The 24628-nt window shown below is 39.4% G+C and overlaps 1 protein-coding gene across 1 annotated transcript in view; it reads left to right on the top strand.

Annotated features, from left to right (window-relative positions):
* Nucleotides 1-2528: 2528 nt before the first annotated feature.
* LOC308081304 (NLR family CARD domain-containing protein 3-like) overlaps nucleotides 2529-24628 on the top strand; it is a gene marked incomplete at its 3' end in the record, with an annotated part of 43505 nt that continues 21405 nt past the window's right edge. The window contains exons 1-4 of the mRNA XM_080457687.1: nucleotides 2529-2566; nucleotides 13416-13498; nucleotides 16962-17297; nucleotides 20353-20628. Coding sequence (XP_080313813.1) covers nucleotides 16991-17297; nucleotides 20353-20628 — 583 coding nt within the window. The remainder of the gene's footprint in view (nucleotides 2567-13415; nucleotides 13499-16961; nucleotides 17298-20352; nucleotides 20629-24628) is intronic.

The raw sequence follows: 24628 nt of genomic DNA on the forward strand, positions 1-24628 counted from the left end.
GTCCTCAGTGTATCTTCCTCATGCTCCTTGGGTTCCTAGTTTATTGGGTGAATAATTCCTTTGACACTTGACCTGCTCTGCCTCAGCCTGTCCTCTGGTCCTGTGGCCATAAAAGGCCTGTTAAGAAGGCCACACGCTAAGGTGTGTTTTATAACATGTTTGTCTCAGTCTCACCTCTGTGTGTTTCTGTACATAAGTATCATTATGATGTTAATATGTCTCTATATGAGTATCAGTATGATGGACACATGTTAATATGTCTCTATATGAGTATCAGTATGACGGACACATGTTAATATGTCTCTATATGAGTATCAGTATGATGGACACATGTTAATATGTCTCTATATGAGTATCAGTATGATGGACACATGTTAATATGTCTCTATATGAGTATCATATGATGGACACATGTTAATATGTCTCTATATGAGTATCAGTATGATGGACACATGTTAATATGTCTCTATATGAGTATCAGTATGATGGACACATGTTAATATGTCTCTATATGAGTATCATATGATGGACACATGTTAATATGTCTCTATATGAGTATCATATGATGGACACATGTTAATATGTCTCTATATGAGTATCATATGATGGACACATGTTAATATGTCTCTATATGAGTATCATATGATGGACACATGTTAATATGTCGCTATATGAGTATCATATGATGGACACATGTTAATATGTCTCTATATGAGTATCATATGATGGACACATGTTAATATGTCTCTATATGAGTATCATATGATGGACACATGTTAATATGTCTCTATATGAGTATCATATGATGGACACATGTTAATATGTCTCTATATGAGTATCATTATGATGGACACATGTTAATATGTCTCTATATGAGTATCAGTATGATGGACACATGTTAATATGTCTATATGAGTATCATATGATGGACACATGTTAATATGTCTCTATATGAGTATCATATGATGGACACATGTTAATATGTCTCTATATGAGTATCATTATGATGGACACATGTTAATATGTCTCTATATGAGTATCAGTATGATGGACACATGTTAATATGTCTATATGAGTATCATATGATGGACACATGTTAATATGTCTCTATATGAGTATCATATGATGGACACATGTTAAAGTGTTTATATAAGGTGTGTTTATATAACTCACCTCTAGCTCTAGCTCTGTCTCTCAGTATAGAGAAGTAGAGGAAGGTTGAAATCACATAAGGCGTGGCCACCAGTATCTTAATGATCAGTTGGTTACGAGTGATGAGGGGGGGGTTCAGGGGGGCTGGAGGAGGAAGATGAATCTGTAAAGAGAACAATGGCTTTAAGTTTCCAAACACTGGTTTATCTTCTCCTGGTGATAATTGTGACATTATCAAAGATTCAAGACAAAGACTCACTTGTCACTTCCATCCAGCTCTCTGGGGACTCTCCAAGGTCAGTGTTGTTGTTGATGTTACACTTGTAGAATCCTTCATCAGACTTGTTAACATGGTGGATGGTCATCTGTCCTGTAGACTCTGCTCTGATGAGGGATCCGTTTAGATAGAAACCAGCTGGGAGGTCAGAGGATGGTTTACCAGTTGTCTTGTCTTTGTACAGGCAGCGGAATGTGGCGTTTCCTCCCTCTGGTACAGGAAGTACAGGACTCTCTAGGATCACATCTAGAACCAACATCAGGTTGAGTTATGAACATCTATAGAACCAACATGTTGAGTTATGAACATCTATAGAACCAACATGTTGAGTTATGAACATCTATAGAACCAACATGTTGAGTTATGAACATCTATAGAACCAACATGTTGAGTTATGAACATTATAGAACCAACATGTTGAGTTATGAACATCTATAGAACCAACACGTTGAGTTATGAACATCTATAGAACCAACACGTTGAGTTATGAACATCTACATTGTTCATATGTAGATATTCATTTTTAATACATTGTTGGATGTTTCCACAGAAATGCAGGTTTTTAATACATAAATGTACACTTAAAAATATAATCTAAAAAGGATCTTTATCAAGGAGGAAATGGGATGGTGGCAGAAAATTTGTATGCATTCGCTCTCCATAGCAATTCAAAACATTTAAATGTTTTCAATACAGAAATAGCTGATCTACAAGTGATTGATCAGCTATTTTCACTCTTTGTCACATGATAATATATAATGGGAGGAAGTTGTTAGTGTTGATCAAACTCTATTATCTTTGACTTTGTGAATAAGTAAGTAAATAATGATTGCCTGTCATATCAGTCTGAGGTTAGATAACCTGGGAGAGATAATCCATGTTTCAAACTTAAAACGTTATTGTTTATCAAGAGAACTGACGTCGGTTAACACAATAATGAATGAAAATGAACCTAAATCTGTGTTAAGAATGATAGAATGTGAATGTTGCGTGTCTACCTTCTACAATGTATAGATAACATTGATCTAATTATGTTGATTGTACCAGAGATGGTGATGTTGATGGACTGGCTTTGTCCTCCTGATGTGGACTGGACACCAGTAAACTCCAGTGTCATGAAGAAGCGGGATTGTTAAAGTACAGGATGCTCCCTATACAGAATCACAATGAAAAGAAAAAGTGATATCAGTTAAAAGTTCAGTCTGTCTGTCTGTCTGTCTGTCTGTCTGTATGTACGTACGTACATACATACATACCTTTAGTTTCTCCCCATTCACTGCCACAGGTTCCATTCCTCATACTGCTCTGTCTTCTCACAGACCAGCCCGTCTTCTCTTGTTCCTCACAGCTCAGTGAGATGGACTCACGTTGAAAGAACTGAGATTTCTTAGGACTGACTCTGAGAAACACTGGAAAAGAGGGAGGGGGGGGGGGGGCACAGGAATGAGGGAGAGATACAGTACATTCTACCTGTAAACTTCTGTTCATCAGATCTATGGTGCTATCTGATACTATAAATAACAACATTGATATTCAGAGGTGGGTATAGTTACAGTATACTGTGTGTATGTAAAAAAAAATCAGAATTGAATATGAGAAATGTGTCAGATACGTCTTGATCACATGACTAGAGATATGGCGTACCAATTTGGGTGAGGTTTGGACAAAATCTGTATTGTATGACCTACGGTTCAAGAGTTATGGGCCAAAACGTGTATTGGCCTGTTAGAAGGCCACCATGAGGCCGGTTTAAATCTAGGGTGGCATTTATTCCTTGGCGTAGCTGTAGAGGGAATGTGTGTCCAATGTTTCACAGAAATTGGACGCTATGGAGAGCGAATGCTTGAAATTGTCTCACCATCTGGTTGAGCAGGTCCACAACTGATGATGAGATACACCACTGTGTAGAGAGAGAGAGAGAGAGAGAGAGAGAGAGAGAGAGAGAGAGAGAGAGAGAGAGAGAGAGAGAGAGAGAGAGAGAGAGAGAGAGAGAGAGAGAGAGAGAGAGGAGAGAGAGAGAGAGAGAGAGAGAGAGAGAGAGAGAGAGATATTTCAGTTCTGGCCCAACCGCGTGGTCGCTTTTTACGAAACTCGGCAATATGGTAGAGGGCTATGCCAACGGCTAAGAAACGAAACTCACAACTATCGGCCACAGGGTTACCAAAATGAACAGATCTACATCTGGTAGCAATTCTACGCATTGTGAGCTTGTAGATCTTTTTTCTTTTTTTTTACAAGTAATGCATTCTGGGTCGTGAATAGTGTTGCCATATCTGCTTATTATAATCGACTTTGGGCTTGTTTCTCTGTAAAGTTGCTTGTAAATATTGGTAGTTGTGGGTTGCTTTTTGGGGCCTTGTTTCTAAAGTGTAGTTATTTGGGCTTGCTTCCATTTTTTATTTATTGTTTAAACCCGTTCTCAAACATTTGCATGTCAAGGATGCCCAAATGAATGCATTTTTCCGCAGACCCCCATCTGTTTCAAATAATATTAAAAATACATTTCACCGTTTCTTTTTGAAAATAGCAGACCTACAAGCTCACAACGTGTCGCAAATGCGACGCACTGTGAGCTTGTAGATCGGCTATTTTCAAATAGCCAATGTAGGTTTAAGGCTTATTTTCATAGACCTGGCTGCTTATTTATCTCACAGAATCTGGCAACAGTGACTGAGAGCGGGGAGAATGAAACGCTTGAGCGACTCGAGCTGCGCTCTCACTTCTAAATAAAGTTAGACCAATTGCGTTACTTTGGTTTCATTAAAATACTTATATAAACCGTTTTCAGAGAAGATAAAAGAAAGAAGAAGAAGCAGACATTTTAGGTGAGTGTTGACACACAGAAATACTATTTATGTAGGCTTTTTAGCCTACTACTGTTACTGTAGACTATTGATAACAAGTGTTGGCTAGCATGTCGGCTAGCAAGTGTTGGCTAGCACAATATAATTTATAATATAGGCTACTAGCCTACTGCTTGCCTATGTGCTGCTCAAAACTAAATTCGGCAAAAAAAAATCTCGCCTGCCTTAAATGTAATTCCTGGGAACGCCTCTGATATCAGCTACCTACTTTCTTCAAACAGATGAGACAAAATAGCAAAATCAAACGAGCACGAGCTAAAACAAGATCCAATAAAACAATACAACAATAAAACGAGTTCGTACAACTAGTTAACAACAAGTAGGCCAGGCAAAGAGGAAGGGTAGTGTTTCCTGAATCTATTAGCTTGGAATTTCCATTTGTGATGTCACTGGTAGGCAGGTTTCTGAACTGTCCACATTCCACCAATGAGTGGCAGAACGAGTAGACAGAAATGGTGCCATTGTATAATGAACATTAGCGAGGACCAGTTATATGAAGATGAGGTTGAAAAAAGGTGAAGTTTAAGTTACTTTAAGTTATTCTCAAAACATCACAATTCCTACAACTCACCCCATGCATGTCTAAGCTAATTATATTTATTTTATTGGTGGGGGGTTCTTGTTTGTTTTCTTTCAGACTGTTTCCATTGGTGGCTGGAGGGGCAGAACATTAATGGGGAAGATCTCACAAAGAGGAAGAAGGCCACGGGGAGATACATTTCAGAAAAAATCCAGGACATCAATAGAAAGTAGAGATGCACCGATTGCAAAATCCTTGGCCGATACCGATTACCGTTTTTTTAAAAGTCTGACCTGCCGATACCGGTTTTACCGATACCGATATTCTATTTTCTAACTAGATTTTTTTCAGGCTAAGTACAAGTACTTAATTTTGTGTATTTGCCAATACAGAGTACCAATAATAAACCAGGAAAAGAGCACTTATGCCATATCATCATTTTTATTTGTACCATTGCTGTTATGGCTGTCACTGTTATAGAGCTGCATGATTTTGGCAAAACTTATTATGGGTCCATATTGAGATCAGTTATTGAAATTATTATTTATTAAAATGGTAATCTTTTTTAACTAACAAAATCTTATCTTAATGCAAAATTATTTTCTTATTTGAACTAAAAGCTAAGATAAAGAAATAAGGTTTTCCCATTCAGACACATAGCAGGACATGTCTGCATTTAATTGTTTTCAAGGTGAAAGAAATTCCCCTGTTGAAGTCCAGGGGTCTTCAACAGGGGGTCCGGGACCCCTAGGGGGTCCCCAGAGTTACTACAGGGGGGGCCGCCAAATCTTTGTGTGATATGATATTTTTTACATTAACCACTAGCATCCCATTTCTGAGGAGGACTAAAGCCAAAAGTAGCAGATCTACAAGCTCACAAGCTTGTAGATCTGCTATTTTTGGCAGAGAGGTATATAGGTGTAGAGGGGAAAAAAGAGCAGACCAAGTAAACATTTCATACAATATAGAAGGGGGTCCCTGCTTCATCTCTCTCAGCTCACCTTATGTCACTGTTTTGGCTTGTTTTAACCTCTGACTAAAAATGTGACACTACTCTGTTGCTCAGTGGACTTTGTTAAACTTTCAGACGAGTCTTAACGAGCTTTAATAGCTGGATAGATGAGAAGACGTCTGTAGTAGGCACACAATTAAACCAGCGGTGTCGATGGCTGATATCATGATCACATCACAACGTCTTTTAGAGTTGTTGTTGGAAGCTGTTTACAGCATTAAGGACTTTTCAGATGGCGCCTAGTAATTTATTTGGAATAAGAGGCAACCCTGCAGGTAGGAGGAGCAGCCAGCCACTGTCTGTATGAGAGAAGTGCGCGCACACGCATCGCATCGCATGCACCCCCGGGCCACACACACACACACACACACACACACACACACACACACACACACACCACCACCCGTCCGTGCCAAAGTTGTCTTTTCAACAGCATATGCAACGAGAGTCAGGGGGTGATTTTTCTTTGCAACTGGCTACAATAAAAGGGATGTTTAAAGGCTATTTTTTGCATGGACTGTATGAGAAGCCTGGTGACGCACTTACTGCCTTTAAATTCCCCGTGATTGACGAACCGACAGTCACTACATTGACTAGGCTAGAACTGCGCACAACATTATGGAATATAATATATTCCATATTGTATAGATATTCAATATATGTATCCTTATATTTCAATGGTAATCAGCACCATCATTCTGTGGGCTTCTCTTGCTAATGTTTACTGAGTCGACTCACACGACTTTGATCATCATGCTGTTGCTGCGCAGTGCCAACGCAGTTTACATTTGACCGGCATAAAATCGGAATTTATGACAGTAACCGGCCGAGCACCGATCCAGCCGGTGTGACCTAAAACCGGCTTTTTTAATCGGCGGCCGATTAATCGGTGCATCTCTAATAGAAAGGACAAGAAATTGTGTGTCTGTGTATGGGGGGGTAATGTGTTATAGCGCCACCAGCAGGCCGATTTTTGCAAAAACATTTTTGGCTACAACTCTTGCAGATGTTTTCCAAACATCACACAAATCGGTATACAGTATCTCCATAGTCATGTGATCAAGACGGATCTGTCCGATTTTTCATATTCTCACTATTTTCCAGTCATTTGAACACTTTTTTAGGTTTTTATAAGTGTTTAATAAATTATTGTTATGTATGAAATTGATACATGATTATTTATTCCTTTGTGGATTTTGCTCACTTCTATATAGGCTACTGTAGACTACTGTTTTTTTTAACTCATTCCCTGCCTAGGACGTAAAAAACGTAATTATTTCCAATTACCAATTCTGCCAAGGACGTAAAAAACATAATTTTATTTTTTTCAAATTGAGTACTTTTTTTTTTTCAATGAAAAATCTCTGGCAGTGGGCAAACGGGGCCAGAAATAATTCAGGCAGTGAATGAGTTAATATACCATGTTCTGTACTGGGCACCTGGCTGAAATTCATCATGATAATGCATCCTCTCCAGCAAAGCTGTTCACTGCATACCAGAATACACCTGAATACACATAAATACCAGATAGCAGCTTAAACCAGCTAAACCATCATGAAAACCAGCTACCAGCTTAAACCAGCCTAGACCAGCAAAATCATCATAAATACCAGCTACCACCTTAAACCAGCAAAACCTACAAGCATAAGCTGGTCAACCACCAAGACCAGCAAAAAAAATGGCAAAAACACACCTTAAGGTGGTCACCAGCTAAGACCAGCTAAAAAGTGGCGAAAACACACCTTAAAGGGATATTTCACTTTCAAAAAAACTTTTGGTCATTTTATCATCTACTCAGGCCTTTGTGAACCCCCCAGACAGTTTTTAAGTTGCTTGATTAATTATTTAGATATTTGATATTCATTTTTATCAGACACGCCCCCTTCCTATACAAACCCATTGTAACTTCAAACTCCATTTTAACCATGTTAGATTCATCAAAAACACCCGTCCTTGGTTCTGGTGACTCACCCTGCCCTCCTAATGCGTGAGGGGGCCGTGTTTTTCCGATTACTTTTTTCATTTATTTTATTTAAATTTTTTATTGTATTTTATTTTTTTCATTTTCCCAAAAAAATATTAAAAATAAATGAAAAAAGTAATTGAAAAAACACGGCCCCCTCACGCATTAGGAGGGCAGGATGAGTCACCAGAACCAAGGACGGGTGTTTTTGATGAATCTAACATGGTTCAAATGAAGTTTGAAGTTACAATGGGTTTGTATAGGAAGGGGGCGTGTCTGATAAAATGAATATCAAATATCTAAATAATTAATCAAGCAACTTAAAAACTGTCTGGGGGGTTCACAAAGGCCTGAGTAGATGATAAAATGACCAAAAGTGAAATATCCCTTTAAGGTGAGTTTTCGCCACCAGCTAAGACCAGCTAAAACCAGCTGGTCCAGCTTAGGCTGGTCTAAGCTGTTTTTTCGCCTCTACGGCAGTGTTGCCTGATTCTGCGAGAGAAATAAGCAACAGGTCTAAGCCAATGGGGAGCCACTAGCAGTGTGGCCAGATTCTGCGAGACAAATCAGAGAAAACAGAAAGCAAGCTGGTATACATGACCGAGTCATGTCTTGTTTTATCTATAATCTGTCCTTCAACATGTAGGCTATCCTAATGTTATTAACCCTCAATCATGTCAACCTTTAAACTCCTGTCCTGACAGGCTGGTATAAATGTGATCTCTCCCCAGAAGGATGAGAGGACATGTTAGCTGTGAGGACCTTCTATGACAGACTACTTCTCAAACTATTTCATGTCAAGGACCGCAAATTGATACATCAGTATTTGGCCACGGACCCCCATCTGAAAAGCTTTTGTGCCAGGGACCACATGAGAGAATATTTGTTGTTAAAATGTTTAAAAACGTCAACATTTTCAAGATTCTTCCAGAATATTCTAAACTAGCCAGAGTATAAAATAGGGTTAAAGTGGTTAACCCATTCACTCCGGGAACGCATCTCTGTCATTTTAGATTTCTTTGGCTACAAGCTCATAGCGCGGCACAGAGTGCTGCACTATGAGCTGGTAGATCTGCTATTCTTTTTTAATCGTGAACATTTGTGCACATTTTTTTATATATGTATTTTTAAGGGAACATTGGTAACTCAAATATTTGCTTGGGGGTCCATGGAACAATATATTTTACACATTTCGCTTAAAAAAATATTTGCACAAATGTTCAACATTTTTCAAAAATAGCAGATCTACAAGCTCATAACGCGGCACTCTGTGCCGCGTTTGAATAGCCAAAGAAATCTTAAAATGACACACAGATGCGTTCCCGTTCTTAAAGGGTTAAACTGATTTTGATGCTATATTCGACCCCTGGGGGTCCCCACTTTGAGATCCACTGCTCTGTCTATCATACACATCTACCATCTAGTTCCACTGATCTATCACACAGACCCAAACACTTAAAGCACATTTTATGTAACTGGAACATAAACTCCTGATAAAGAGAAGTTTGAGAATCTCAGGTTAATTCAAGTTAATTAATCTACCTCAGAACATCAGCCTGAGCTTCCATTTGCTCCACACTCACTCCAGCACTTTAATAACAAAAGCATAACTAAATAAATAAATAAATAACTGATTTGTGTTTCATTAAATACATTTAAATATATCTGAGTGCAAAGTAAAGTTCTCTGATGCTCTGCCTCGGTTAAATAAAGTTTAATAGTTGAAGTGAACTGAAATAAGATAAATAAAGTACTTACATGATGTTATGTAGGATGATGTAAATGTCATCTTGTCAAACTGACTGACTGACAGTGAGTGAGAGCAGAGCAGTGTGGTTTATAGACTCTGCTGCTGGATAGAGAGACACGGGGACTACAAAATTCACGACCACAATTGAGACAGCGCCCCTACTCGAGGTCCGTTAGAACAATGTACTGCAGCTGTCACTGCATTCCCTATGAGAGGATATGAGAGTTAGCCTACTTTTAAAATGATCCTACATGAACTGGAGACGATATAAAGTTGAATAAAAATATGTCTCCAAATGTATAGAGTGTCTTTATCAACATATCTTCTTGTTTTCTCAATAGTTGTTGTGTTTCACATTTAATTTGCCGCTTGAATGGGTTACCCATAATGTTAACACAGCAGAGGGGAGACGGCAGACAGACAAGTAGGCCTAGTCGCATTTCAGTGACATCACTGTCTTTACGATCGAGCACCGACTTTGAAAAGGAGAATTCTCATCCCAATCCCGACTGACTTTGTTCATGTCTATATTATGAGGCTTATACACATTTTCTACCTACCGTGCTCCGACGGTAGGCCTAAATGAAAAATTAAAACGTGTGGGTTTACCGTTGTTGTATGAACTTGCCTGAATGTAAGTTGGGGAAATAACCCAATTAAATGGAGGAGTGACATATCCCTTAGTGAATTCTCCAGGATAGTATTAAAATACAAATAGTCGTGCAAGATGCTGTTTGGATAATTGTCCAAAAATAAATAGCCTATAAAAACTATACATGAGAGACACAAACGTATATGGGTATTGAAAACCTCAAGGGATGCGTCCGTGACGTATACCATGCGACCACTTAAACTTTAGATTTCAGATGCTAGAACTTTTGACACACTGATGGAGTATATTATAGTATATTGTGGGTTGTATATTGAGGTGGCCGGTATGTCACATTAAAAAGGAAAAATCAAACAAATGGGACACTTTATTAGAACACAAAACAAATCGCTACAGCCTCAGTAGTCAACCAGTGAAATTACGGTATTTTACGATGCCTCTCATAGGGATTGCATTGACAGCTGCAGTACATTGTTCTAACGGACCTTGCCTGGGTGCACTGTCTCAATTGTGGGTGTGAATTTTGTAGTCCCTGTGTGTCTCTATGGATGAACAGTCCATTTCCTTTGTGGAAGATGCTCTACACGTGCGCACGCCAGTGGCGTCAGTTCAGCAAAGCTAGGTATGGCAAGGTTAGGGTTGCCAACTCCCAGAGATTAAAATAATGGACACCTATCCTGGGCGCGCGGCGAAGCCGTACAAACTTATGGCACCTGCCATACCTTGCCATACCCAATTGACGCCCCTGGCGCACGCACGCACGTACGTACGCACGCACGCACGCGCACACACACACACACACACACACACACACACACACACACACACTCACACTCACACTCACACTCACTCACTATTTAATTGTGAGTGTGTGATAATTGATAATAGTGAGTGATAATTAGGCTTTCATGGGCTTTTCAATCCTAGTTGACCTTGTATTTAAACTGTACTTTCATGTGCTTTTTTTCTGCAAACTTCTAAATAAAGTATTCAATCAATCAATCAATCAATCAATCAATCAATCAATTTATGTGGGCACTGTTTTTTTTTTTTTTTTAGTTTTGGACAGACTGACCAAATGAGGTACAGTACATTGGACAGACAGACAGACAGACAGACAGACAGACAGACAGACAGACAGACAGACAGACAGACAGACAGACAGACAGACAGACAGACAGACAGTTGAATAATAATAATATTATTAATTATTATTTAGCTGTAATAATCAGCTGTTTTCTCTTTTCTTTTCACTGAGCCCATTATAATTTATTATTACTTTTTAACAAAATTCACTACCAGGCTGTGACAGCAAAGATGTTTATTGAATGACTTCATTGAATTGAATGGTTTATTATATGACTTCACGTGCCAGGTTTACCGTGTCCACTTTGTTTTAGTGCCCAGTGTTATTTTAGTGCCCAGTTTTCTCCTGGGCCCATATGTGCACAATAAACATTAGAGCAACAATGACCTCTACTCAGGGTTGAGCTGAAGGGGGTGCTACGGGGGGTCGTCGACCCCTTAGTTCCCAGGCTGGGGGCTCGCGCGTGCTCCACATGCACGCGCGAGCCCTCACCGTCAGCCGCCCGCGAGCCGTCAATCATTAACACAACAACGCACCGTCAGGGGCGAGCCGTCTTTAACACCTTTAACAATGGCCTCAACCTGGCTGCTTTGCATAACATTAAAGCCATGGAGTGTGAATATAAACAGAGAATACGCAGTGGCAGAATACCTGAGCACCGTGACTGACCCAAAACAAAGAAAAATCTTAACTAGGTACAGACTCAGTGAGCACAGTCTTGCGATCGAGAAAGGTCGTCACAGGCAGACCTGTATCCCGAGAGAAGACAGACTATGCACCCACTGCACACAAAATGAAGTGGAAACCGAGCTACACTTCCTAACCGTCTGTCCATTGTACCAAGACATCAGAGACACATACTTCCCACAGATTACAACCACACGCGGAGATTTTGAAAACATGACCAATGACAAAAAACTCCCATATCTGCTGGGCGAAGTACAACAATGTGCAAACACAGCAGCAAGATTCGTGAGTTGCTGTGATAGGAAAAGGATATCAAACGGAACACAACCACCCTAAAGACTAATCATTGGGTATATTCCGGCACTATAACTGCACCCAGTGATCTTGGTACATAGAAATTGATCTATTGAAGATTCTGACTTTCAAATGTACATATTTTTTGTTTTGATTGTATTGCTGTATTGTTGTATTATGCTTTCTGCTTTGGCAATGTAAACGTATGTTTTCTCATGCCAATAAAGCCCTTTGAATTGAAATTGAATTGAATTGAAAGGGTTAATCGCTTAGCAGAGGACAAGAGCTAGTAGCCTGCCAGACACTCACAAACTTATCCCTGTCTAGCTCTGGTCCATGGCGTTAGAAGGAGTTCTCCTTAACGTTATGGTACTTTCGATTCTTTCCCCTCGCACCGCGGTAGCGCAGCCTCTCGTCTGTAGTAAAAATAAAAAATACACTTTTGGTACTCACCAAAACAAAGACGGTTTAATGGAGTTGAAAGCCTATTCTACTAAGTGGGAACACTGTGAGCCCCCACCTCACGTCTAAAATACACTTTTTGGCCAGAAAAGAAAATATTTCACCGGAAGGAAGAATCTGGTCAATAGGAAAATTCCATTGACCATATCTGTAGAGGGCACTGTGGAGTAACGAAAAAGGTTTTAATTCCGGTGAAATATTTTCTTTTCTGGCCAAAAAGTGTATTTTAGACGTGAGGTGGGGACTCACAGTGTTCCCATTTAGTAAAGTAGGCTTTCAACTCCACAAAACCGTCTTTGTTTTGGTGAGTAGCAAAAGGGTATTTTTTACTTGTTTTAAAAAACACTGTTTTAAAAGCAATGTAAGTCTTAAAAAAAAAGTTATTCAAGTAAAGACAAGTTGATTGATTATTTTAAGTACTTATGTGTGGGTGAATATATGTAAAGGGCTTTTATATTTAAAAAAAAGGAAAATAATGTTGCTATGTTGGATATGCAGGCATGTTGCTATGTGCACATGGCTGCGCGCGCATGTGCCCGCGCGCGTGCACGTGCGCGCGCACGTGACGTCATAAAATATAGCCCCCTTAGTTAAAAAATCCACAGCTCACCACTGCCTCTACTGGTACACATTGGTATATAATATGATATATAGTGCTTTATCATTGAAACCGAAAGTATTTTATTCTTTAATAAAATGGCGTCTCACTTGAAGTCCTTTGTTTTCTCTCTACTCAGTGTTTGTGTTAAACCATGGACAGGGATTTATGTCAAACTGATCCTGATCATATGGAGCAGCTGTTACAACACATCTGTCACAGGTAACTTTATGGTTATTTACAGAGTGAGTTATGGAGTTATACTATATTTTATAGGATAACAACAAGGGCGGGGTTGTAGAAGTTGTGTTAAACTACGGTAGGCCTACTAACTGTTCTCCACTTCTCCTTTTCTTCCTTCATTGTTTTAGGGTTTCCAACCGTCCCGTAAAATACGGAATCGTTCCGTATTTGGAAACTAAAAGACGTGTTCCGTATTGAACTGTTACGGGACGCACTATGTTCCGTATTTTGGGGTCGTGGAATGACGGCGCGATTTTTATATGAGAGAGAGTATTTCTCACTCACACCCACACACAAACGAGACGGAGCAGCGGAGCTGCGTCCTGTCTCTTCTCTGTGTGACTGAGAGCTCAGTGTTGCCAAGTATAGTGAGAGAAATGAGCCAGGCCGACCCACAAAAACAAGGCAAAAACAAGCCAAATTTTGTTCCAGGGAAGTTGTGGGAAATAAGCATAGAGGTATAATATAACTAGAGGGTGGATTGCCCCGCCCCCAGCTATCATTTCAATGAATGTGCTCAGTGGCGTTTTGAAGCACCCGGAAACCTGCCGGAAGTAGAATTATTGGTTTGATTTTGTACCCCCATAGAGTTATGAGCATGCGCACTAGTGTCCTTTTTGCGTTCTACGGCAGCCCGTGTGTCAAGGTTTGAACGCGATATATTTATTAAATACACTCGAGATGCCTATGTATAACTAAATGCATATGTGTTTATGTATAATATGTTTACATATTTATATCTATATATATAAATATCTCTCAGCATGTTTTGCGCGTGCATGTATTTCTCCCCGCCTGCAGTTCCAGCTTTGGCCACTGGGGTGGCAGCTTCAATGTTTCTCAGCAACTCTGGGGGCTTGGAAATAAGCAGACTTGGCAACGCTGGCTATGAAGCCATTGTCTGGGAGTGTGATCAGCAGCTCATTGGCTCATTACTCATAACAAGCCCAATGAGAGTTAGCGCTTTCACGTTGCTAGGATACGTTCTGCCCTGCGCTACCTGCCTGTGACAACATGGTTCAGCGGCGCGCACGGTGGACTGGCTGACAACAGACAGCATGCCTCAGGAGAACGTTTTTTAGCAAGATTTCAGTATTTCTATTTACCTGCCCTGGCAGCCTACATATTGGCGGCTGATGTGGGCATAGTCTAGGCTATTTCAGTAGACTAATATGGTTGATTGTTTATTAATGTTGAGTTTTTCAAGTCTAATAAATAAACATTTATTTAATATATATTAATCAATATAATTAAATAGTGTGCCCATTTAAAGAATAACTCTTATATAAATTAATCAATATAATTAAATAGTGTGCCCATTTAAAGAATAACTCTTATATATATTAATCAATATAATTAAATAGTGTGCCCATTTAAAGAATAACTCTTATATATATTAATCAATATAATTAAATAGTGTGCCCATTTAAAGAATAACTCTTATATAAATTAATCAATATAATTAAATAGTGTGCCCATTTAAAGAATAACTCTTATATATATTAATCAATATAATTAAATAGTGTGCCCATTTAAAGAATAACTCTTATATATATTAATCAATATAATTAAATAGTGTACCCATTTAAAGAATAACTCTTATATATATTAATCAATATAATTAAATAGTGTGCACATTTAAAGAATAACTCTTATGTAGTTGTTAGTTGTTGTCTAATATAATCCACAAAATACATTAGTATAAACCCGTTTTGTTTGAAAATTTTATTAGGCAGAAATTGTTTTTTGTGATAATAAATTGGTAAAATCAGGCAAAAATATGAATTAAATAACATAACCCTAACCTAACTCCTAATCCTAACCCTAAAACCAAAATAAAGAAACCAAAAACTTGAAACCGCCCAGAACCGCGGAAAAAACGAACCCAATCCGCCCAGAACCGCAAAAAAAATTCGCGCGCGCGCAAGGGGTCCGCATGCACGCGCGCTGCGCGCGCATGCATGTGTCCCGTTTTTCCATTTCTGAAAGTTGGCAACCCTATTGTTTATACATGTTTTTTTTCCCCTCATTAAATGTAATGTGTATTTGATGCTGAAGTAAGACAAGGAAAATTAAAGTTTGTTTTGGTAAACTAGGCTCAAAGACAATAAAAACTTCAGTCAGACTCCGCTCCGGGCTGTATAGTCCCTAGAATAACCGATCGGCAGGATAGGTGGGCACTAGGGACATCTGGGAACCATATTTTTGTGATGACTGGGCACTAGGAAGAGTGGCACTAGGCACATGTGGGCACCTGGAAGAGTGGGCACTAGGCACATATGGGCACCTGGACGAGTGGGCACTAGGAACATGTGGGCACCTGAATTAGGATTCGTGTCCGCAAGTGTTTTTTTTTACTTAACATAGCATGCTGCTTTGTTGTTGGTGATATTTAACCAACTGTTCTTTAAAGCCCCAAACACAAAAAAAGACAAAGTACAATATAAGAGTTTATTTGCCAAAATAACTGAGGCTAAAAGAGAGATTAGCAGGTTTATGTTATGTATAGATGTTTTAAAAAAACAGAATGAAGCTACAAGCAAGTCTATCACCAACTCTCATCGATGACAATTAATTAAGCATTATTTTAATACCGGTCCTAAATGAGCAATGCAGAGCTAGTCTCACAGCTCTATTGTGGGTATTAGCTGGATTTTATTTAGTTGTTGTTTAGATGCATTAGGTGATCTTATCTACTGTGGCTTACAAGAACAGAGTAAACAACATAAACTCTATTGAAATAACAAGGCAGGCGGTCAGGTAGTTCTAAGAAAACATTTAAGTGCTACAAAGTAGGATAGCAGGTAACATTAAACCTTCAATCTGTCTAAACCAGTCTCCCCAAATTATTTTGGGGGTCCCCAGAAGATTAGCTTTGTTTTCTTACTTTAATCAGTAAACAAACCAACATACAGTATAAGTGTATATACAGGGTATCTGCACATTTATAAAGTGACAATGTAATTACTTTCAAAGACCTTTTTAATAGCGCTAAAATAATAATAATGAAAAAAAGAAAATAAGACCATTACTGCATCAAAAATACAAACTATTGTATAAAATGTTGCCAAATTGTCAAATATGACCTAAGAAAAAGGTAAACATTTTGAAAATAGCCGATCTACATGCCGCGAGGCGTTGTGGGCTTGTAGATCTGCTATTTCCACTATTTGCATTTGTGGAACAGAGTCTAACTAAATGTAATGCCTCAACTCTTACAATTCCAAGTTCTTTTCAGGTTGAGGGGTCCCCAGTTCAAATATGATTATTTTGGGGGTCACGGCCTGAAAAGGTTGAGCATCACTGGTGTGAACAACATACTAAGATAGTATTGATGACATTTTAACAGCATACATACATCTATCTAAATCTATCTAAATAAAGATGAATATTTTAAGATTATTATCACCACTAAAGCAGTTTTATTTGTTTTTGTTTTAAGGACAACAGGTGATTGGGTCTCAGCCTGTGATGGTCAGAGAGGGAGATGATGTGATCCTTCCATGTCACATTAAACCTGCTGTCAACATGGAGAGAAGTACAGTGGAGTGGACCAGAGCTGACCTGAAGCCACAGTATGTGTATCTCCTCCAAGATGGACGTCACATCACTGAAGCTGTGAACCCCTCGTACCAACGGAGGACGTCCCTGTTTGCTCAGGAGCTGCAGCATGGTAACATCTCACTGAAGCTGACCAGGGTGAACCTCTCAGATGAGGGAACCTACACGTGTTCTGCTCCAACACTGAGAAGCAGCAGTTTGATCCAGCTCCTTGTTGGTAAGATTTAATGGTCAAAACCATTGTTGGGCTCATTAAAATAAATTTTAATTATATAAATACGATTATATATATATATATATATATATATATATATATATATATATATATATATATATGTATAATATATATATATATATATTGGGAGGTCCCTAGTTCAAATATGATTATTTTGGGGGTCCCTAGTTCAAATATGATTATTTTGGGGGTCCCTAGTTCAAATATGATTATTTTGGGGGTCCCCAGTTCAAATATGATTATTGTGGGGGGTCGCGGCCTGAAAGGTTTGGGAACCCTTGTGATACAGTACATGTGAGAAAAACGGAGCGGGGAGCGCCCGTTTTTGGCCTCAGGCCGGGGGAGGGGGGGGGGGAGGGGGGGCAAAAGGCCGTGGCACCGGACGAGAGGACGGGAGGCAGAGGGACCGACCGGGCCCGGCAATCACTGCCCCGGTCCTGAGGATGCGTTTTGCCCCGGCGGCTGGGTGCCGTTTTGTTTCCCTCGGGGGGGGGGCGACCTCAAAGGGCCGCGGCCCGGCCTCCCGCGCCGGAAAAACGGGCGCTCCCCGTTCTGTTTTTCTCACATGTACTGTAACATATATACGTATATATATTTAAATACAATAAATGATATGTATCCTTCCTATATTACAATTGGCTTAATCCATTACGACCGTGAACGCATCTGTCATTTTAAGATTTATTTGGCTATTCAAAAATTGCAGATATACAAGCTCATAACGCGGCACCGAGTTACAGACCTCTGGCATCATGCTCATGTCACCATGACAGCCATAACCATATAAGGAGTTCCCAAGGCAGCTACGCCCAAATATGGAGTGTGTCTAACCTCAATGCGTCATCATGGCATCAGGCCCTAACAAATCACTCACCTCCATATATGGGCCCTAAAGGGGGCATGCCCATATATGGACATATACTGATGACATCAGGGATCTCCATACAGTATATGAGCTTAAAGGGACAAGGACTGACAGAGATCTACATATATGGGCATATCAGCATGCCCATACATGGGCACACTGATGACATCAGGGATCTCCATATATGGGCATAAAGGGACAAGGACTGACACATTATTATTATAAAAAAAAAGAAAATCTGTCAAAAAAAGTATTCTCATCCCTGGGAACGGGTCCAAACCTAGACCTGATCATTCTGCTTTCTGAAATATCAAAAACACTAAAGAACACCATGATGATAAACTTTATATACTGTATTAATTTAACATCAATTAAATAAGTACACATAAGGACATTTGTGACTATTGACAATCTTGTCTAGTTTCAATAGTTATATTCAAAGTTGATATTTTATTTCAAGTACAAATAAAAGTAATCATCATAGGTTATCATAGGTTATCATAGGTTATTCATAGGTTATTCAGAGCTTTACTGTAGAAATGTCATTCTAACAACCAAATCATACAGTAACTCTATTGAACATGTGTTTGATTTGTTTGAACAATAATTTTATACCTTATGCCATGTCAAATAAAAATAATGGTATATAGACAAGGAAAGACTTCCATGGTAAAGGATTAGTCACACTTGTAGAAGACATTTCACTGTTCTAGTTTATTATTATTATTATTATTATTATTATTATTATTATTATTATTATTATTATTATTATTATTATCATGACAGTAGTTATTATTTGGCATTATTAGTTAGATTATTGGTTATGTAGATGATTTGTGATCACCAAGGGCACGCCTCTCCAGGCCTAACTAATTGATTGACAGAAAGGGCATATGTAGGCCTGGTGATTGGTAAAGGGCTGCACCTGGGTGGACAGACACTTTAGTGCCAGAGCCACACGCCAGAAAGCAATGCCATGCCATGGAATAATCTGTTTCTATGCACATTTCTGGGATAAGTAAACCTGCAAGCTAAAACTTTAAGTTACTGTGTGGACAATGTGTTCTGTATGCAGGGCCGTGGGGGACGGGGGGGGCCTCGCGTGGGCCGCGACCCCGAGCCAATTTTTTTGCGCGCTACGCGCGCGCATGTCCCGAACGTGGGCCGGTACAAATATATCCCCCCCAACTGGGAATGGCTTCCTACGGCTCTGTCTGTATGCCTGAGTAGAACTATGAGTCTGGGTGCATCAGTGGGTTCTGTTGATTTATTTGAAGCCGACGAAATTTTAAATTGCCATTAAAACACTGTTATGCAGTCATGCCTCGCTGTACGATGGTGGTGCCCACAGAATTAGCAGGATTTATAGCAGCAGCAAATGCGTGGATTCTTGGAAAAAATCTGCAAGAACAGGAATCCACGCATTTGCATTGACAAAGCATTGGCAGATTCCGCCCCAGAGGTAAAATAAAAGTGCGGTGGGAGCGCGCCCAAAGGCATCAATAAGTCCATCTAGGAAAATGCCTTGTTAAAAAGAAAGGCTTTTGTCTCCTTTAAAAAGAGTCAACAGACTGTGGTTCTCTCAGATGGTCAGAGAGGGCGCTGTTCCACAGCCCAGGAGCAGCTGAGCTGAAGGCTCCCATGGTGCAGAGCTTAACCATAAACAGTGTTTATGGTTAGATGTAGTGTATACTGTTAGTACAAAGAGCACAGTGTGCAGTATCTAATTCAGTCCATACTGTCAGTAGATAATAACAGAGAACAGTGTGTAGTGCCAGCATTCACAGAATACACTTAATCATGTTAATGTGTTTTTACAGGGTCAGTGATCTCTATAAATGTGTTTTTACAGGCTCAGTGATCTCTATAAATGTGTTTTTACAGGCTCAGTGATCTCTATAAATGTGTTTTTACAGGGTCAGTGATCTCTATAAATGTGTTTTTACAGGCTCAGTGATCTCTATAAATGTGTTTTTACAGGCTCAGTGATCTCTATAAATGTGTTTTTACAGGGTCAGTGATCTCTATAAATGTGTTTTTACAGGCTCAGTGATCTCTATAAATGTGTTTTTCCAGGGTCAGTGATCTCTATAAATGTGTTTTTACAGGGTCAGTGATCTCTATAAATGTGTTTTTACAGGGTCAGTGATCTCTATAAATGTGTTTTTACAGGGTCAGGGTCTCATCCAGTGATCTCTTCAAATGGACCAACAGACGGTGGTGTATCTTTGTCATGTGACTCTGGGTGCTGGTATCCACAACCTGAGATGTCTTGGCTGGACGGTGATGGAACCCTCCTCCCTGCTGGACCCTCAGTGACAGACAAACCTTCTCCACACTGTTATGATGTCCAGAGGAATGTGACAGTGACACCACCAGGTCATGTGACCTGTAGAGTTCACCTGCCACACATCAACCACACTGCTGACACACACCATTACATCTCAGGTAATGAATGTTTAATCTCTGTTTAACACCTTGAAGAACCTCTGTAAACACCTCTGTCAGTATGGAGGGCCAGAGCTGACATATTTAAAAATAAATACATGAATAAATGAAATACTAAAGAAAGAAATAGTAGAAATAAAAGTGCAGGTTAATTAGAAAATAATAAATATGCACAGAAATAGAAAAAACGTTTTAATGTATTTATTTCTGTATTTCTTCACCCATTTTTGTATTATTTTGTCCTATTCAGGCATTTAGCACACACACACACACACACACACACACACACACACACACACACACACACACACACACACACACACACACTTGTTGTGTTGTATGATAAAATAATAACTATAAGGTTTATAAAATATAATCAAAAGTCCATACTTCCCTCTTGTTCGGGAAATGGTAGAAAAGGGTAGCCCCGCCCCCTGCTTGTGAACCACAGTGTTGCCAAGTCTGCTTATTGGCTATTTTCAAAAAGTCCATTTACATAGATTTTAAGTAGCTGATCTTGATGCTATTAACACATTTTGCTGTGTTTGTGCGCGTGCGTGTGCGTGTGTGTGTGTGTGTGTGTGTGTGTGTGTGTGTATGTGTTTGTGTGTGTGTGTGTGTGTGTGTGTGTGTGTGTGTGTGTGTGTGTGTGTGTGTGTGTTAGGGCTGTACCCAAACCCTGTTTTTAGGATTTGAACTTCGGCGAGGAATTTCGAACGGACGTTCGAACCATCGTATTTAATTATTTAATTAATGAAACGGTGGTTCGAACATCGAACCATAGTTTTTAATCAATTCATTAACAAAACGATGGTTCGAAAGTCGAACCATTGTTTTATTTATTAATTAATGAATACAACGATGGTTCGACTTTTGAACCATCGAAGGACGTTCGTTCGAACGATCGTGTTTATTTAATTAATTAAAAGAACGTGCCTTTAACCAAGCTGCAATTCATTATAGAGCCGACATTGCATAGTCTATTGGTTTTAAAAAAAAGTTGTTTCATAATGCCCATAATGTATTGAAAGGATTTAAGGATCAAACAAGACAAGATATTTCCTAAAGTTTAGGATTTATTGCTGAAGTCGTTCGTTACCAGACAGTACAAGCAATGCAGATCAATAGCCTCCCTTAAAAGCCTTCATTCATGTAACAGAAAAATAAAACAGGCGCATTAATTGTCACAGTGTCTTTTTTTTTCTCTCGAGACAACTCGCTCTCTTTTTGGCCAATATCTAACAATACGACAGACAATATTCTGCACAGGGCTGTTAGTTACATTAAACAACAACTATAAAACATAAGTATGGCAGGGCGTGGCAGCTTGAAACAGTTAACAAACAACGACTTTTAAAATAAAATGTCTCACTCTCGTCACTCTCGTCTCGTGACGAACCAAAAAAAAAAGTCTTGCCGACCGAGTCGGCCCTCACCTCTGCTGTACTCTCTTCATGTTGTGTGCCAAGAACACTAGTTTTAGCCGCGGTTGCCGGCTTGCCGCAGTTAGGGTGGATTCGGGTCAATCAAATATCATTATTAATTAATATCGGATAAACCGCGGGTGAAATATTGCGGTAAATAAATTAATGACATCTAATATATCTATCCATAAAATAGCTAAATCTCTGCGTGCTTGTGTCTGTGTGAGTGTGTAGAGCAGCCTCTGTGCGATGCGATCAAAAAATGCATTGATTTAGCCTATGGAATGTCGGTGCGTCTTTTTTCTTTTTTTTTTAACCGGTGCCGCTGGCAGCAGAGCAGTGCGCTCTGTATGTTGGATGCCGCATGTATGTTGGATGCCTGTATGTTGGATGCCGCACAGAGTCATATATGTTCAGCGCAGCAGAGCAGTGAGCTCTGTATGTTCAGCGCAGCACCGGTTTTAAAAAAAAGAAAAAAGACGCACCGACATTCCATAGGCTAAATCAATGCATTTTGTGATCGCATCGCACAACTAATAATAAAACTAACGGGGAATACCAGAAAATAATAATATTTTGACATACGGGAAAAAAGGTTGGTGCGGATATTTAAATTGGATAATATAATTATTGCGGTTGGATAACGGGCAGATAATTAATTTGTACATGCGCATTCGGGTGACGTGAGAGGCCATCCGTGCATCTCTACTGTGCGTGCGTGCGTGCGTGCGTGCGTGCGTGACTTTCGTGACTTTCAAATTATTGTAAACACAACATAGTACTGTGATATTCTGATATATTTCACATTCTGATATATATTTTAAGATTTAAAAAGAAATATATATATATATATATATATATATATATATAAAAAGCGGAGGTTCGAACTCATTAATTAAGATTCGAATGCCGACATAACGAACGAAGGTCCGAACGTTTGGGTACAGCCCGTGTGTGTGTGTGTGTGTGTGTGTGTGTGTGTGTGTGTGTGTGTGTGTGTGTGTGTGTGTGTGTGTGTGTGTGTGTGTGTGTGTGTGTGTGTGTGTGTGTGTGTGTGTGTGTGTGTGTGTGTGGCTCCCTTGTGTGAAGTCGAGGTAATGTCCTAGCTCAATGTGTGAATGTATGGACATGGTGATTGTTCAGTGAATTTACATTTTGTTGATGACTCATCTATTATTAACGAGTAGAGCCTCTCCTCTGTTCTGGTGTGTTTTAGAGGGAGAGCGTTTGACTTGAAATATTCACTGATCAAGCCTCTATGATCAACGGCTCATTTAAGCGAACAAAACATAAACGTCTCTTTAGTAATTGTAGACAACAAGCTGCATTCATAGATATAGAAACCTAGATACTGCTCAGTGCATTCATAGATATAGAAACCTAGATACTGCACAGTGCATTCATAGATATAGAAACCTAGATACTGCACAGTGCATTCATAGATATAGAAACCTAGATACTGCTCAATGAATTCATAGATATAGAAACCTAGATACTGCACAGTGCATTCATAGATATAGAAACCTAGATACTGCACAGTGCATTCATAGATATAGAAACCTAGATACTGCACAGTGCATTCATAGATATAGAAACATACATCTAGTTGTATAAAAAATATCTAGATATAACTAGATTCTGACCCGGAAGTCCCGGAAAAGACGCGCTGTGATTGGCCAGTAGTCAGGAAGCTTGCCTTCTCCAAAATGGCGCCGGAGATACAGACGCCTCAGAGCCAGAGGAGACTCTACCTTTAACTCTAAGCTGAGCGAATTTGGAGAAAAAACAAACTCACTGTCCACCTAGAGATCTTTAAGAAGTCAACAGTGGCCTATAACAAAGCACTGCGCTTGGCAAGGCAGGCATATTTTTCACGCATTATCAATGACAACAAGCAAAATGCCAGAGTCTTATTCTCTACCATTGAACATCTCTTAAACCCCCCCCAGGCTTACAAGGAGTCGCTCCCTGCTTCTAAAGCTAAGTGTGATGAGTTCGCATCCTTTTTTGAAAACAAAATTTTTAGCATTCGAGCTGGTATTATAAATGCTGCTGCTAGCACTGCAAATGCGGCAAATGGTGCATGGTGCAAAAATGTAGATCCCTCCAGAGGAAGCCTAATATCATTCTGCGCAATTAATGAAGAGGAACTCCGTAAAACTATATCACAGATGACATCATCATCTTGCTCACTGGATGTAGTACCCACCCCGTTTCTCAAAGAGGTTTTAGACAGTGTTATTGGAGATATCCTAAAAATTGTAAACAGCTCTCTACTTTCAGGCGTCTTTCCAGACTCACTGAAAACGGCTGTAGTCAGGCCGCTACTCAAGAAACACAACCTTGATCCATTGGTGCTGGGTAATTATAGACCAATCTCAAATCTGCCATTTTTGGGCAAGGTCTTAGAAAAAACTATCTTTCATCAACTGGATGTGTTCCTACAGAACAATAAGGTTCATAACAAATTCCAATCTGGCTTCAGGAAAGGTCATAGTACAGAAACAGCACTTGTAAAAGTAATTAATGATCTAAGGGTGTCCGCTGACGACAAAAATGTATCTGTTCTCCTACTT

The sequence above is a fragment of the Gymnoscopelus braueri genome (assembly GCF_963280865.1).
Source record: "Gymnoscopelus braueri genome assembly, contig: SCAFFOLD_163, whole genome shotgun sequence".
Classification (NCBI taxonomy): domain Eukaryota; kingdom Metazoa; phylum Chordata; class Actinopteri; order Myctophiformes; family Myctophidae; genus Gymnoscopelus; species Gymnoscopelus braueri.